Source organism: Sphaerodactylus townsendi, linkage group LG01 (genome assembly GCF_021028975.2).
Source record: "Sphaerodactylus townsendi isolate TG3544 linkage group LG01, MPM_Stown_v2.3, whole genome shotgun sequence".
NCBI lineage: Eukaryota > Metazoa > Chordata > Lepidosauria > Squamata > Sphaerodactylidae > Sphaerodactylus > Sphaerodactylus townsendi.
The window spans coordinates 117,210,396-117,227,346 of NC_059425.1; the positions used below are offsets into that span (position 1 = coordinate 117,210,396).

General features: G+C 39.7%; 2 protein-coding genes across 5 annotated transcripts in view; one reads left to right on the forward strand and one right to left on the reverse strand.

Annotated features, from left to right (window-relative positions):
* Positions 1 to 16,951, forward strand: part of CEP85L (centrosomal protein 85 like) — a 140,092-nt gene that overhangs the window by 72,376 nt on the left and 50,765 nt on the right. The window lies entirely within an intron of this gene.
* PLN (phospholamban) lies at positions 822 to 7,007 on the reverse strand. The gene is made up of 2 exons (XM_048492229.1): positions 6,849 to 7,007; positions 822 to 3,102 (listed from the first exon to the last, which is right to left on the reverse strand). Exon 2 carries the CDS (start codon positions 2,992 to 2,994, stop codon positions 2,836 to 2,838), a length of 159 nt encoding a protein of 52 aa, XP_048348186.1. The 5' UTR covers positions 2,995 to 3,102; positions 6,849 to 7,007; the 3' UTR covers positions 822 to 2,835.

The following is a 16,951-nucleotide window of genomic DNA, read 5'->3' on the forward strand; positions in this document are numbered from 1 at the left end:
TGATACCTGGCATCAAGATATTTGTTTGATATTTAAAACTTAGATAATTGACAGGCAAAAGGAGTATAAGAGAGGAATAAAGAATCATTCCCTCAAAGTAGATAATGATCTAATAAACGGTCTAGCTAATCTAAACTTTAGTTAAATTTTAAAATCCCAATTTCTTCAACATCAAGCAGCGGTTCAAGCTATCTAAAACTTTTATTGTAGCTGCTATCTGCTCAGAGGGACAATTTTTTTTCAGTAATGAAAGGAACACTTTGAATTCAGGCTGACTGTAACCAGGACTAAATAATAGTATTGACTAAGAACTTTCAAATAGCTTTCTGTTCAAATAGCTGTTATAATTTCTTTCCCAGTAATTCCCAAGCAATCTGCCTTTTACTCCAGTTTTCATTACAAAGTAATTGCAAAAATTGTGTTTTGAGTTTTGTTATATTGCTTCATGCTTGTTGAGTCACTGGAATGCTGCTGAAATTCACAGTTCAAAACAAAATTCTTGTTTTTGTGGGGTTTTTTTGGGGGGGTAAATAGCAGTTATTTTAATTGCTGCCATGTTTGTTAACGTCTGTCTGTCTGTCTGTCTGTCTGTCTCTCTCTCTCTCTCTGTGTGTGTGTGTGTATGAGTGTTACTAGTGCAGTTTGGCTCAGCAGTTACTTGTGCTGTGTGGAAAGATTCAAACTCCCTGCATTTTATGATAGGTGAGATAACTGATGGTATAACATAGACATTTGCCAAATTCAATTAGTTTACACATTTAAATATATTTTTAAAAGTGTATATCCTACCAAAATAAAAAGAAAGAAACCAAAAACCTGCATATCTTTTAGCGTGCATTTTTATTTTAGGAATAACCTTGGAGCACATTATTGTTTCACATAACCGGAGAATGAATCAGTATATAACATTATGATATGTGGAATACTTTCTGAATGTGTGGAAGGGCTACAATCAAGTAATGAATTATTACTTCAGATGATAATATGTACATAGTAAGGTTATTGCACTCCATTCTGTCCCAATAAGATATTTCATAGAGGTGACAAAAGTGGCATAATATATGATACAGGTTTTACCAGCAGGGGATATTGTGTAAAATCTGTTCATAGTAGACTTGAGGAAATTGTCTCAGAGACTGACACATAGAGCAGAACAAGTAACACCTCTGTAACTGACATAAGGAGAATACAGTGGACTAGAATAATGCATGAAATTGTCTGCATTACTACATTAAATATATAATATACACACTCATCAGCCACTATGTGGTCTGGATTTTCAATGTGCTGAAGCTAGGACTTAAAAAAAAATTCAGTTCTCCTGACTCCAAGTGTTATGAGAAGAATTTCATATACATTATAACAATCTCTGGTACTAAATTCAAGGATTTCGCTACCTTCTGTGAGTAATTATTTTTAGCCAGCACTGCAAAAATGCAAAGCTTTGGTGTGGATCAAAAGGGGCATTTGGGGATGATTGCAGGTGAGAAAGTCACATTCGGTGGGCAGAAATCATTATGCCCATGGAGTCGCTTCACTGGATCCAAGCCATTGATTGCATACTTTTCTCTCCATTAACATATGAGAATATTGCTGAGGTGTATTTTATTCCAGTGTTACTTGAGGTTTTGCTCAACATTAAATACTTAACTAGTTTAACAACATTAAATACTTAACAGTATCTGGATTGATATGTTCCATCTGGTAACACTACCCTTCTTTAAAACAAAAAGAGATTCCCAGGGTTTGCTGGTATATTTGTTTCAGCTTGGATCTCTGTTCTACTGTCAAGTTTTTCAGACAGATTGGGTAGCTAAATCTGTTATTTTGTCAGGCAGTTTATGAGCTCCACTTAGCTAAAGGGTTCATCTGAATTATATCAGATGAAATAATTAGTGACTTTATCCATTTGTTTTCACCTGTATTTGCCAGTGTTAGCTTTTTACCAGTTGAAAATCTCTATAGTTACCAAGTGAGTTGTGAAGACTCTTTCTCTTTGCTGTTTTAGTTACTTTGATAGGAATTACTCCATATCCCATATGATCATCGTGAACGTATTCCATACTAATTGTTTAGCAAGGGGATCATTGCTGAGTTTTCTGAAGATACTATAAATTGTGAATAAATGTTGAACACGTACAGCTGGTTGCAGCATAGAAAATCTGAGGCAGAAATTTTGGGCATTCCCCCATTATCTGCCTTCCCTTTAAACTGGAAAAAAGTATTAGTTTTACTTGCTCACCTGATTCACATGTGATTTTAAAAAAATACAATTTTGCACAATGTTCAAGGTTTTAGTTGAAAAGATGGTAAAACTAGGTAAATAACTAAGATTTTAAAATAGGCTTTGCAGATTATGTTCTAAAATATGTAATTTTCTAAGCCTATATGTTAATAGTTCAGTTCTGATAGCATATTTACTATTAAATTATAGTACTGAATTGTTGACTGGTTGGTGCATATAGGACCAAGGGTACAAGATTGGACATCTTATAGCTCTTTGTACTGAAACAGAATTTAATTCACACAGTTAATCAAAGCTGCTAATGTGCAACATTCGCAGAAGACTTCAGGGTTTTTCTTAAAGCAAAGTGAATGAGTTGCTCATGCATAGCCTTGTGATGGAAGGTTTGAAATCACAGTTCAATACAGGTGCATTTAACGGTGTGATGACTGCTAATAGTGAATAGTGCAGCTGGTGAGAAACCACTTAGTCCAAATGCTGGACCTTCTTGCAAGTTTTCCGTACGGTGGAAGATTCTTGTTTTCTTTCCTCTTCTGGATGTGGCTTTCTCATTGTGTAGTGCTGTGAAGATCATTCAAAGAAACTGGACTTCAGAGAAGCATCATAATAATGCAGATAAGCAAGAGGCATATTAAGATAAGACAGAAGTTTACAAAAAGCTCCTGAAGCCTTTGGCGTGTTTGTGGGTTCACCTCAATAGTGGAGGCTCTTCTCATAGCAGAGCGGGTTATGTACTGGACCTTCTCCATGGCAGCAGGAAAGCAGAATTTTAAGGAAGTGGTGCAGGTTTTTAAGAAGCAAACAACAAAGTGCTTAGTATCTTCTCTCTTTTTTTGTTTTTAAGAATCTTTGTGAAGCTGGGAAAAGCAGGAAAGTGAAGTGTTAGAAATCTAGAAAACAGTGCTTTGACAAAGGCAGATTACTTTCCAGTGAATAGATGCAGTCTGAGATGTTTTCACAGTGCAAACAAATCTTAACATAATATGAAACAAGTCTTGCATTAACAGAAACACCAGACACGCTGTCTCTTATTCTTAATGCTGTTGCACACAATGTTGGAAAGTGTGGATGGCATCAGATCCACAATGAACTGTCATTGTGAAAACTATAACATTTGACAGAGTGATTCATGCATTTCAGTGACTGTTTGCAGAGGGTGGAGGGGAGCCATGGCAGCCCTGTGCCAAGCACTTCTGCATTGTGTCTAAGAGTCCTGAGAGATTTTGGGCATGTGGTTATGACATTTGAAGCTGAATTTAATCCACCAATCATACTTGGAACCTCTGCTGGGGGCTAATTCAGCTTTCTTTTTTATTGCTTTGCAATACATGGCTAGTGGACAATGTTTAGCTGGGGTCACAACTTGTGCAGGTATGTTTTCTAAAAATGCCCTGCCCAAACCCAGTAGGTATGCTTACATTTTCTTTTTAGTAATGAAAGCTTTCTTGGTTCTGAATGGATGAGTAGAAATTGAAGTAATTGCTTGATGCAGTATTCAGATCTTATGGCGGAGTTATATTTGTCAAGGGTAGGTAATGTAAAAACAAGGTCTATGCAAGAATGCTCAAGGGACCTGGTAAAAATTATATTCTTTCTTGCGACCTAGAGTGAATTGAATTAATCTTTTCTTATCTTCCTCTAGGTAATCTACACTGAACTAAATACTAACAGATTTGTATGAAATGGATTTTGTTAACTGTCTACCCCATCCAAAGGGCGGGGGGGGGGGGCAGATTCACCAGTGGGAATGGTGTGGGGCTGCACCAGTGGATTTCCCCCCTTGAAGCACTTGCCCTGGTGGAAGGGCAAATCTGTTAGTGCGCAGCTGCTGTCCACAGCAGTGGGACGCAGCATGGAATGCTGTGCCTGTGTCCCTGCTGCCGCTTCCTCCCGGCCATTGCTCCTGTTGTGCTGGTGGCTGGGGCTTTGATGGCATAAGTCCATTTCAGACTTTTCGGTGGCATAAGTCCATTAAGCCCACTGGGGGCTTTCTAGCAGTGGGAAGGCTTGTTTGCATTTTTAGGCTCCCACCATGACCAGAAAGCCTCCTTGGGAGCGATGGACTGGCATGATTGTAGCACTCAGCCCATTGGATGGGGTTCCCCATCTCAACACTTCACAGACATACCTCATAACTAAAGGAAAGAGTTATAATCTTCTTTACTGAATGAACACATGGAACAAAAACAACAATTTTTCTCTATTTCATGAGGAGACTTGATCGTGCATTTGTTGGTGGAATAGCAGTTTGGCAGTGTCAGTTAGCTTACAGTGTCAATGTGTCAAACTATTCACAAGACTAGCATGTGTATTAAGAATGATGTAATAACAAAAGCCACCTTCTATTGGAAAAAACAGTCACTATACCTAGTAGAAACTAGTTGACCTCCATACGGACCAAACCCAGCCTCCCACAAACTATTCAAGAGTGCTGAAAAATAGGACTTTGTTAATTAACAAAAAGAAAATAATGGAAGAATGGCCGATGAAAATTTAGTATGCTGTCAGAGGGATGGAATGGAGACTAGCTGTGTGAAGAATAGGGAAGAATGAAAACAAAATCAGTTTTGCCCTTTTCATACTTCGATGGAGTTCAGTTAATCACACATTGCTTTTCAGTGAGATGAGGTGGGATGGATTTGTATGACTGGCTCAAGGTCACCCAGAAAGTTTTGTGGTAAAATGGAGATTTGATTATTGACCCCTGAGGATTTAGAAATCCTAGAGGGAAAGACTGGGGGTGGGGGTTATGAACATTTTCGTATATTACTGTCATTCACAGGTATTTCTGTACTTCAGTTCTGATTATGACATGAATGAAGATAGAGGTGCATCTAAATAGTGCTAAGTGGAAACATATTACAAAGAACTGAACATTTTTATCCTGATCTGATGTATTTATGGATGGAGAACTGATAGATTTAGAAAATCTTTTTGTAGTAGTGTTTATAATTTTATTGTCTGCTACACATATTCACTACCCATCCTTGAAAACCAAAACACAAGTGACTTCTATTTTATTCAACCACTAGAGGTCATCAGTCTATTAATGTTTTTTCTTAATTGAAAATTCATGCAAGAGGACCTGGTCATATCATGGGGAGCCCAGTAATAGTACCCATAGGTTGTGTGGCATATATGTCACTGCAAATATATTTTTGTGTTAGGTTATAAATTCATCTTCAATAATCTTCTGGAATTTAGTCAAATAGTGCATCTTTTTTAATGAAATCCCAACTTTGCGCTAAGAAAACGTTTAATTCTTTATTGATGTAGTAATAGTACTTTGAATTAATATAATGACATTTGGATAGAGATAAAGTGGAAGATCTACCCAATAAACCCGAACTTCAGCTCTCAGAAGAATTTTGGCATCATCTTCTCAAATGAGAAGGAATAATTGGTCCTACCTGTTTCTAAAGGTTACTCCTTCTGTTTTTGTCATTGTGTTTATCTTTACAATTGTTTTGAATTTTGATCAAGTTCTTCAGTGGTTGCTAAGATTGCATAAGATTTATGAAATGTACATGTTGAAATATATTTGGATCCTGGGTGAAATCTGAAAAAGAATGACTGGAATCCTGTGCAAGATTAGGATACTTAATCCATGTTCTTTCAATGAGATTTAAGCAGCCTAAATATGCCGATTGCAGCCAATGGCCAAGATCCAAAGAATCATGCGACTAGTTCTGCATGCCCAATGATATTTGGGCTTATGTTTCTTCAACAGCACCCCACACACATACTTACACCATGCCACATGCTTTTGAAAGTCTGGGGACTTTCATACAAAAAAATTGCAGTGTGGCGCAGAGGTCTTCTTTTCAATGGAAAAAAGTTGCAATTTATTAACTTGTCTGAATCTCAGTCAGTATACTATACTGTCCACATATAAACAACATATAAAATATGCTAGATTCAGTTGTTTGGCTTCAGTTAAAATGAAAACATCAGTGAGAGTCCAGATTGAAACCAGGCATGCAGTTGTTTAACTGATGATACATACTAAATAAGAATTGGTGGGTAAACTTTTTCAATGTACTGTTAATATAATTTGTGCTGTTGCTTTTCATTTGACAAGAATGTCATCTTATGCTGCCAGAACATTTCTTCTTCCATCAAGAGAAACAGAAAAAATTGCCTTAGTAACAAGTAGAAAATCAGATCAATCTTTTTAATGTTGTAATTCCTTTGATGGGAGAATGCTTATGATTTGGTTTAAGGGAAATTCTTTTAAATGAAACTATTTAAAATTAGGAACATGGATTAAAATGGGGAAAAACTCTGATTTTTAATATGCAGTATTGTTTAATTGCCCCCCTCCAAAGGACTGAAATGTAGCTTAATAAAATTTGTTCTGAATAGTATTTTCCACATCCTCATTACACTCGATTAGCCCTTTTCTTTCACCTAGTCTAAATAGAAAGAGCTGGTATAACTTGGATTTGAAAAGAACAACAGAAGGCAATAGATATTGAATTTCAATATCGACCTATTCTCAACAAAAGCTGTAGGTTTACAAAAGAGAGTAGTTTAGAACAGCACAGCTCCCAGTATATTTATATGGGGTTTTTTTTAAAAAAATAAATGCAAATTTCCTTACCTCAGCTGCCAGTGATGACTGAATTATATGCTGATTTGCTCTGGAAAACTGTGAGGCGTCTCTGCCACCGGGTTTGTGGGAACAAGTGAAGTCGTTGGAGGGAAAAAATAACAAAAGTTTCATAGGCAGGGCTCATGATGTCATTCAGGAATGTGGCTTTAGCGATTGGTTATGGCAGGGTCTTTATAAGAACATGGACAGAGCACAGCTGACCTTATTACAGCAGCAGTGTTTAGTTTTTGAGCTGTCAGGAAAGGGGGAGAGGGGAAAGGAGCCTGTGTTTTTGCCAAGCAAAAAACCTCACCAGGTTAATGATAGTAAATTTGGGAGCGAGGAATAATCACACAGTGGAGATACGTTACTTTCTGCCCTGGCAGCTCTCATTGGTCTGACTGGTGCCAATCTGCACCTCCTTCTTAAGTAAGTGTTCTGCTATACTGTAGATAGAAATCAAAAAAATGGAAATACATTAATTTGCACTCTATATACTAATATTTGGGATCAGTTTCCTGTGGTGATGAGGACCACAGTCTCCCAAAAAAGTATAACCAGTTCTACACTGATTGAGGCTTTGGGCTTCTATTTCTCAGCATGTGGACAATGTGAAAAGCACAAAACTGTATGCCCCATCTCCAGCTGTTTTTGAAAGTCTAGGAAAAAAAGCTTTTGAATTGGCATGGGTATTTGCTGTTCAATGGTAAAAAGTCTCAAATCTCATTTTGCAGTGTGTCTGAATTGTGACTCGGATTATTTAGTCATACAGGGCTCATAATGAAATAAAGAAGGTATCATTCATTCATCACTTCTGGTTTGGAAGAGCTTTGTAAAGTATTTTTAGTGTTATATTATCTTTGGGACATACTTTAACATATTTTGTAAACCTTTCCAAGCCATTGATGGACTGTTGAATATACATGCTCGATCAGATTAGTACTTCACTCATAAATGAGAAACAATGAATCACCTCTTAACATAGGTGATCATTTCTCCCAGCTTACAGGAAAATTCTGGCATGAATGATTATTTTTAGCAATGATGTAACTGTGTACAGTTTTTGATAAGAGTTTTTTTGCTCGTGGTCTCTGTTGAAGTTATGATTCTCTGTGGCTCTGCAGTTTCCATTTTTAAAAGAATCTTCCTCTGTTATAGTTGGGTTACCATGTTGACTACACAGTGATATCACTGACATGGGTTGAATACAAACTATTGAAGATACTTCTTGAGTTTAAATTGACTGATTTTAAATTAACAGAGAAATCAGTATTATTAAAGAGATGCAATTTATATTTATGCAGACAAGTTTAGAAAAATGTGTGTTATGTGTCTGTTACTTCTAAAAGTTCTATTTTAAAATCCCTTTTACTATGGGAAAGATTGAGGTAAACCCTCCTTGCCTTAAAACATTCATTGTTTATGGTTGTTTTAAATTAAGAACCTCATATTAGTTATCATAAGGGTAGAATATGGGCTTTCCATTATATCTACAAAGTCTGAAACTAACAGTCAGAAAGCTGATTAGTTTAAGAGCAGTCAAAGAGCTGATTAGTTTAAATCGACACAGGAAACTTTTCAGCCTTCCCCAGGTCTTCCTGGCACCCGTTTTAGAGATACCAGGTCATTTGACTGCAGTAATGGGAGAAGCAACACCTTAGCAGATCTCCCTCCTACACAAGTCTTAAAGGTCAGATCTCTCTCAGGGTTTAGACATGTTAACGTCCACTCCATTGGCTTTCTGGCTGCTGTGTTTCCCAGACCTCAAGACTTTGGTTTCCCACCTTTCCTGACCTGAGCCCAAGGAGAGGTTTTCCCTAGTCACACTTTTCTTACCGTGTTTCCCCAAAAATAAGCCCTACCCCGAAAATAAGCCCTATCATGATTTTTCAGGATTTTTGGAGGAGGCTTAAAATATAAGCCCTACTCCAAAAATAAGTCCTACCGGTAGTTACAGATCAGGATGGTGTCATCCCACAGGGTTCTCCCTGCCAATGAGGATGCAGCTTGCATCACACGTGACAGGGAAGCAAGGGGCTGCCGAGAGCCCACCTTAATGAATTGTGAAGAGACCATATTTCCTCTAAAATAAGTGCTACCCCAAAAATAAGTCCTAATTTATCTTTTGGTGCAAAAATTAATATAAGACCCTGTCTTATTTTTGGAGAAACACGGTATAACCTTTCTTCAACTTGATGTTTCTTCCCACTACTGTTTCTCAGATTCCTGGTTTAAGCCCTATGTATGCCCAAGCGGATATAATTTTGTTTAGACTTGTATTGTTCAATGCTTTCATGGCCAGAATTAACTGGCTGTTGCACGTTCCAGCCACACAGCCTGGAAAACCCACAACAGCCAAGTTTGTTCAAACTCTTGACCAGCCCCAGCTCTTTAGGTATTTGGCACCCCTTCCTCTAGCCTTCCTGTCATTAATTTCTCCCTTCTCCCATTAGCAGCCCTTTACCTCAATTCATTGTCTTTTTCTCAGGCTGTGATTTCTACTTCTTGTGTTCCCTTGCTGATTCTTGGACAACTGCCTGTCCTGTCTCCCCTCTTAGGTGACCTATTTGTTCTCTATCCCTTAGTTTTCTTGCTTCCTGGCATCTATTCTTAATCTGTGTTCTAATCATCCATTTCCCTGTCTTGTCCTTCAGTTCCCCACTCCAACCCATGTCTGGTTAGTCTATCCTGGTCTTTACCTCCGCCAGTATTTGAGTGAGTTTAGTCCCAGTTTAGTTAAGCTTTCCTTTCCTTCGTGGAAAACTATTTGCAAAATATGAGTTGGTTTTCTGTGTGTTTGTTTTCTGTGTGTTTGTATACACTATATACCATTATAACTGTTCAGCCAGTCTTTTCTTAGAACCTTCCTCACTGAATAGAAAATAATTCTATTTTATGTTTTATCCCAACAATTCTTTTTAAGCAGGTTTCAAATAAATCTGAAGCACAGCTCTCCTGTTACTAAATTTTTATTGTCAGAGAGAGGGAGGAGAGTGTTATCCATTAAGAGAATTAAAAAACACACCCTTTGAAGGTACCTTCAGTTAAACTAATAAATATTATTTAATTCCTGAGAGTCCAAAAACCTGGAAATTGTGGAGTGATTTTGAATATTGGCACAAAACAGAAGTACGTGTTTTTAAACTTTGGGTCAACTTCCATTTTCTTCAGGGGACAAAAATGTGCAGCTGCTGCTCCTTGGCCTTAAATGGAAATGATCTGGGCTTTCTCCAGAGGGATTAAGAATCTGTCAGAGAGCATGTTTTCGTTTATTCATTTAGAGATCCAGTACAAAATGACTTGGGGATCACATCTAAGAAGAGAGGCATCTTGTGTCTTAGCATTATAGCATATTTGTTTCTAAACACCTTATCTGTATTGTACAAATAATTCTGAACCTTTCCATACAAATTTTTAAAACTCAGCTTTGTACAGGTATTAATTTGAATGAAGTACTTAACAGACTCCTCGTATGAACTGCTAACCTCAAAATGTATCTTTTGGACGAGGTTGAAGGATGGTTGAACAAGCGTAACTTCATGACTTGGGGTAGAGCAGTGGCACAATCTGCTGATTCAGGATGTTTGTATTGTCACTTGTGACCACGTATCGAGGAACTGCCATTCTTATCAAGTGTGGCATAGTGTCTCTAAGGCAGTGGTTCCCAGCCTTTTTTTTCCCACTTGTGTACCTCTTGGCAACCCATTTTCCTAAAATTGTATTCCCCATATTAGCAAACCCACTATGTCATTTTTTGCTGCCCCCAAATGATCTGGTGCATACCCCTGGGAGTATACATACCCCAGTTGGGAACCACTGCTCTAAGGCACTAAAGGTGTTTTGGCCCCTGTTGAGGCAACCATGTTGGTTCAAGTATGCAGAGGTGTAGCTACCATGGGGACGTCCGGGGACAAGTGCCCTGGGTGCCCCCTTGTGGTGGGCGCAAAAAGTGCAGGTTCGTTTGTGGCTTTTTCTATTTTTTAGCGGGTTTTTTCATTTTTGGCCTGCGGGGGGGGGGGGCAGTTTTTAGGCTAGTGGCACCAAAATTTCATGATATCGTCAGGTCACTCTCCTGATGATGCCAGCCAAGTTTGGTGAAGTGTGGTTCAGGGGGTTCAAAGTTATGGACCCCCAAAGGGGGTGACCCCATCCTCCATTGTTTCCAATGGGAACTAATGGTAGATGGGGGTACCATTTTGAGGGTCCATAGCTTTGGACCCCCTGAATCAAACTTCACCAAACCTAGGTGGTATCATAAGGATAGTCTTCTGCTGATACCACCCAGGTTTGGTGAATGTTGGTTCAGGGAGTCCAAAGTTATGGACCCCCAAAAGGGGTGACCCCATCCTCCATTGTTTCCAATGGGAGCTAATGGCAGATGGGGCTACCCTTTTGAGGGTCCTTAACTTTGGACCGCCTGAACCAAACTTCACTAAACCTGGGTGGTTTCATCAGGAGAGTCTCCTGAAGATAGCCTAAAATTTTGGTAATGTTAGCTTAAACATTGCTCCCTTGACAGGCACCCTCAAATTTTCCCCAGGTTCTCTCTTTAAATCCACCCCCTTTGGAGTGGATTTAAAAAGAGAATCTGGGCTCCCTAGATTAAAAAAAAACATTGAAGGTATTGTTGAAGGCTTTCACAACCAGATTCAACTGGTTGTTGTGGGTTTTACAGGCTGTGTGGCTGTGGTCTGGTAGATCTTGTTCCTAACATTTCGCCTTCATCTGTGGCTCATCTCTTCAGAGGTGTATCACAGAGAGAAGTCTGTTATAAGAAAAGTCTGGACACAGTGTATAACAGACTTCTCTCTGTGATACACCTCTGAATATACCAGCCACAGATGCAGGTGAAACATTGGTCCCTTCCGCACATGCAGAATAATGCACTTTCAATCCACTTTCACAACTGTTTGCAAGTGGATTTTGCTATTCTGCACAGTAAAATCCAGCTGCAAAGTGCATTGAAAGTGGAGCGAAAGTGCATTATTCTGCATGTGCGGAAGGGGCCACAAGGAACAAGATCTACCAGACCATGGCCACGCAGCCCAGAAAACCCACAATAACCAACATTGAAAATGATGCTGTTTGGGGGGTGGGTGGGAAATCTACCCTGAAACAGCATCACTTTCAATGTTATTTAAACTAGGGAACCCGAGTCTTCCTTAAGATTTAAAAGGAGAATCACTTTCAATGTTGTTTAAACTAGGGAGCCCAGAGTCTTCCTTTAAGATTTAAAAGGAGAATCTGGGCTCTCTAGTTTAAACAATATTAAAAGTGATGCTGTTCAGGGTGGATTCCCTCCCTTCAAAAAATAGCATCACTTTCAATGTTGTTTAAACTAGGGAAACCTGGGGGTGTTCAGATTTGTGTGTTGGGGCATGTTCTATAATGCGATGGTGACTTTGAGATGACCTGGTGCAAAAAATGTTGTTTGGTCGTGGTGGGGGAGGGGCGCTGCCCATATTGGGGGGGGCACAAAACTCAGATTTTGGCCCGGGCTCCATTTTTCCTAGCTACGCCTCTGTAAGCATGTGTTTGTGAAAGGCACAATTGCTCAGTTATATGGCATGCAGAAGATAGCAGATCCTTTTGCCAGCATCTGCATTTACAAGTGTTGGTTAGTAAGAATGGGAAAGTCCTAGAAGAGACACTGTCTTCCAGGGCCCCTCTTGTGTCCCTCACGTGGCCACTATCAGCCATTGTGGTCAGATGTGCACTAGGTGTTTTTTGCTCAGAACTTAATTCACAGCACCATGGATTGAGACCAAAGGATGAGGGAGTTTAAGCCTTGCCCCATTTTTTCCAACCTGAAATGTACTGGTAGCATTCAGGTTGGGAAAATATTACAGGGAACAAAGCCTTTCCTTCCTGCATGCTATGGACTCCATCCAAATCAGGCTTAGGAGCACCTGGGGATTAAGTTCTGAGCCCAGAAGTCCCAGCTCATGTCTGATCAAAGTGTTGACAGTGTGGAGAGGTGAAGACTTTGTAAGAGCAAACAGTGGTTTGGTGGTTTGAATCAGTAGAAGGGAGTTCATCTGTATATTTATGTTGCCCCCCTATGCAGCATTGTAGGGAGGATCTGCCTCACTTGGCTTCATAATCAATTCCATGGATAGAGCTACTTCTGTATATTCACACTGACTGAATATCTGACTTAAAAATGAAATAAGATTGATGTTATTTGCAGTCACTGTTCAGAAGAGGAAAGCAATTTTAAAACTATTTTTGACTTGGGAGTATAAGTGTACCTGGGGTTCTGTGTTTATTTCATGTTGATTTTTGTAAAAAAACAACAACAACTTTTCCCTCTCAGAAGACAGACCTAATGTTTTTCTTAAAAAAATTATTGCTGTAGAAAAAAAAGAGAGAAAATATTCATCTGGGAACATTACCAGAAAGTTGGCTTGTGTAATAAATAAGACCAAATTTAGAATAATAATATAAAACATGGAGACGTTTTTAATTCCTTGATGAAAGTTGCTTGCCTTCTGTACCATATTTCTTAGCTCTGCTCTAAAGAACAAAATTTCCAGTCTCTCTTTTGCATTCTGACTGCACTAATTCCAGGGGCAATTCTTTTTCAGAACCAGTCACGATGGGGGTGGTTGTAGATTTATTGCCATGATCTCCTAGTTAACATATTTTGTTAGACAGTATTCATCGGATTGAGAATGCTGCTGGTGTTGTTGAAATTATGATGTGAAACAAGCCCGTTTTGACAGGTTAATTTAAACAGTTAAACATATTTACCGGTACTATCTTTGAGCCTTCAGAATCACTATCAGGGTTTTGCCTGCCTGGAAATGCTAGTGTTATATATGTAATATTGAGTCTGCTAACATTGAGAGGTTAACGTTAATACATTCAGTATTTCAAAGTTGAGAAGGCTATGGAACTTTTTTGGTGTATTAGAAGGCTTTTTTAGAAGAGGAAGAGGAGGAGGAGTAGTTTGGATTTATATCCCCTCTTTCTCTCCTGTAGGAGACTCAAAGGGGCTTACAATCTCCTTGCCCTTCCGCCCTCACAACAAAAATCCTGTGAGGTGGGTGGGGCTGAGAGAGCTCCAAAAAGCTGTGTCTAGCCCAAGGTCACCTAGCTGGCGTGTGTGGGAGTGCACAGGCTAATCTGAATTCCCCAGATAAGCCTCCACAGCTAAAGTGGCAGATCGGGGAATCAAACCCCGTTCCTCCAGATTAGAATGCACCTGCTCTTAACCACTACACCACTGCTGGTCCTTATATAAAAAAGAGCTAAAATTAGTTGTTTAGTTTGGATACCCAGTGTGAATTCATGATAATTTCTTCTCACCGTGTAACATTGTATTTGAAAATGTTGAGTATTTGGCATAAACAGCATCAGTTGATGTGCTAAGAGTCTTATAATTTAGGCACTGTGCTGAGTGCCTTTCTGATAAACTGTTCCAGGAAACACTGAGATTAGCTGTGTTCTTTGACATGTTATGAGTGCTGAAAGAACACAAAGGCAAAGGCATATGAAGGAGAGATAAAAAGCTGAAAGGCCAATTGAGGTTGTATTCCAGCTATCAGGAATGCTGGAACTGGATTATCTTTGCTGTAGCAGCAATTATAGACTGGAAATTACATTTGTCACTAAAACTGCTAGGATATTTTCAGCCATAGCTTACATTTTTATCAGGAGAGCAGTCTACCTCTGTATAGTTAGACCATTTGTTACAAGCCTCTAGAATAGTGACTTTCAAAGCTTTTTACATTTCATTTTTCTCAAGCGGTGTGAGCTTCCCTTGGGGATGGTTAAGAAAGGTGACATCACTGCATCCTGATGTCATGCCTGCTGTCGGGCATTATGAGAATAATAATGCACACATCAGAACACTCAAGAATGGCAAAGCTACATCTAGACTTACTGCTCCCCAGGGAGCAGGTGCATGTTTCATCATACATTATATTTACTTGTATGTTTTATGAGGGATGGGTGTAACTTGCATTCACATAAATAAGATTTCTATAAAGATAGCGGGTACATAGACTGTGTTTTCCTCAGATGACTTTTGTCAGGCTGTTAATTTTTACTGGTCAAGTCTCATCAAGCACCCATTCATAGTGTCAAGTGGCACTTATTCCCCACAATAAATACATTGTTGTAGCAGTTATCAATCTGGTGGAGATGATTGCTTTCCTTAAGTGGTAATAGTCATAATGGAAGCAGCAGTTTCTTTGTACTACCGTCCTATTTCTTCTTTTGGTGAAAGGAATTTAAGAAGAATGTCAGATCCTGAATTTGTTACCAGTCCTGTTGGGTACTTCCTCACATTGAGCCAGTCATCTAAGATTGCACCAGTGGCCAAGTCCTAATTATGGTGCTTTTTTCCTTTCCTTCTTTTCTTGTTTCTGTGATATTTGTTGGATTCAAAAATTTATTTATTGGTCTTGTATGCCACCCTTCTCTAACTGACTAAGGGCGGCCCACAACATTTCCATAATAAATGACCAAAATCATTTTAAACATAACCAATATTATACATTTTAAAACAAAATAAATACATTTTAAAACATTAAAAATATTGAAACCTCCTAACTTTATGACAAAGTAGTATCAGGTTGGGGTGGGTGGGGAGAGAGACCAGACAGATGGAAAACAGTAGCCACCTCAACTATACATCTGGTGGAACAGGTCTGTCTTATAGGCCTTGTGGAACTGCATCAATTCCTGCAGAGCCCTGATCTCACTGGACAGAGTATTCCATCAGGTTGGGGCCAGGGCTGAAAAAGGGGACACCATATGAAGACATTGTTTCCCCAAATTGACCACTACAATATGAGGAAGCCATTCTAACATCCTTTATGCCTATTTGCTACTTCCTGTCCCACAGATATTAATATACTTAGAAAAACAGGAAGGGAGAACTATATTTCCTTGGGATAAAACTATCCATCTGACTAGAAGTGCCCCATTGTTAAATCTGACCAAATGTGTGTGCTTGGCCCCTTCCACACAGCACCGGGAGAGTGGGTTGTAGATGGGAAAAAGTAACCCACTCTCCTACTGTCCCGTTCGCATGCCTCCATGCAGGCAGTGAATGGAGCCCACAGAAGCAATGTGGGCTGCCGTCGTGCCTTCGCACGGAGGTGCGTCTTTAAAAAAACTCACCTGCCATTCTGCATAGCTGCGCGGGGAGGCCTTTAAAAACCCGGAAGCAAGTGCTTCCCCAGGTCAGCCATTCGCTCATGAGCAGCTGCACGCCACATTAAAACCCATTTCCGGGGGTGGGGGGTGGGACAGCCTCGCTTTACGGGTAGGAGCCGTGTGAAGTTCCCCCCTGAGATGGGTTTTTCCCTGTCCCCAGGCCAGGTTTATTGGCCCGTGCCAAAGGGGCCCTTCTCTCTTGTAAGAACAGAAACTGGTCTTAAACATTTATCTGTATTTCATGCTGACCTCAGATAATATACTCTTCTTTAGACTGAGGTTGCCATGCTACACACATTCCTTTGAGAGTAGAAATTGATGCACATAAACATAGTTTTCTCTAGTTTTGTACAACTTGCAGGTGATTGCTTATACACACGTTCAGAAAAATTATGTGGAACATCCTGGTGGGCACGTCACACCTTTACGGTGCAGGTGAGCACTCATATAGAAACAACAGCCTATTCTCCACTGTTGTATATTATAAAGGCAACCCTGTCATGAAGGTACTAGATGAGCTCATGGTCTTGCTGTGCAGAGCTGTGCTGAGTACCCAGTTTGAGATGCTTTTGCACAATTCAGTATAGATTCTGAATATCATGTGTGCAGAATCTTTGTGTGTAATTCTTGGGACAGTTTACGTTTGTGAATACCTTTATCATTTTACAGATTATATAATTGCACCATGTGATCTGGCTAAAGCTGCCAACCTCCCCTCCCATATTGGCCACCTCCACCAGTGCTGATCTGTCCTAACAAGGCTGCTGGTGGCTTGCCAGCTGAGGCAGCCACCCCTCCCAGTCCTAACTACCTCTTCCAAAGCTGATCTGGGCTGGTTAGGGAAGCCACCTTTTTCCCAGTGCTTCTCTCAGCTGGCAAGCCACCCCTTCCTCAATGCCGACCACTTGCCCAAGTGCTATTCAGGACTGGCATGCCCACTGTGG

Excerpts from the sequence above, each read along its gene's own strand:
- PLN (XM_048492229.1), bottom strand. The coding sequence starts at position 2,994 with ATGGAGAAGGTCCAGTACATAACCCGCTCTGCTATGAGAAGAGCCTCC.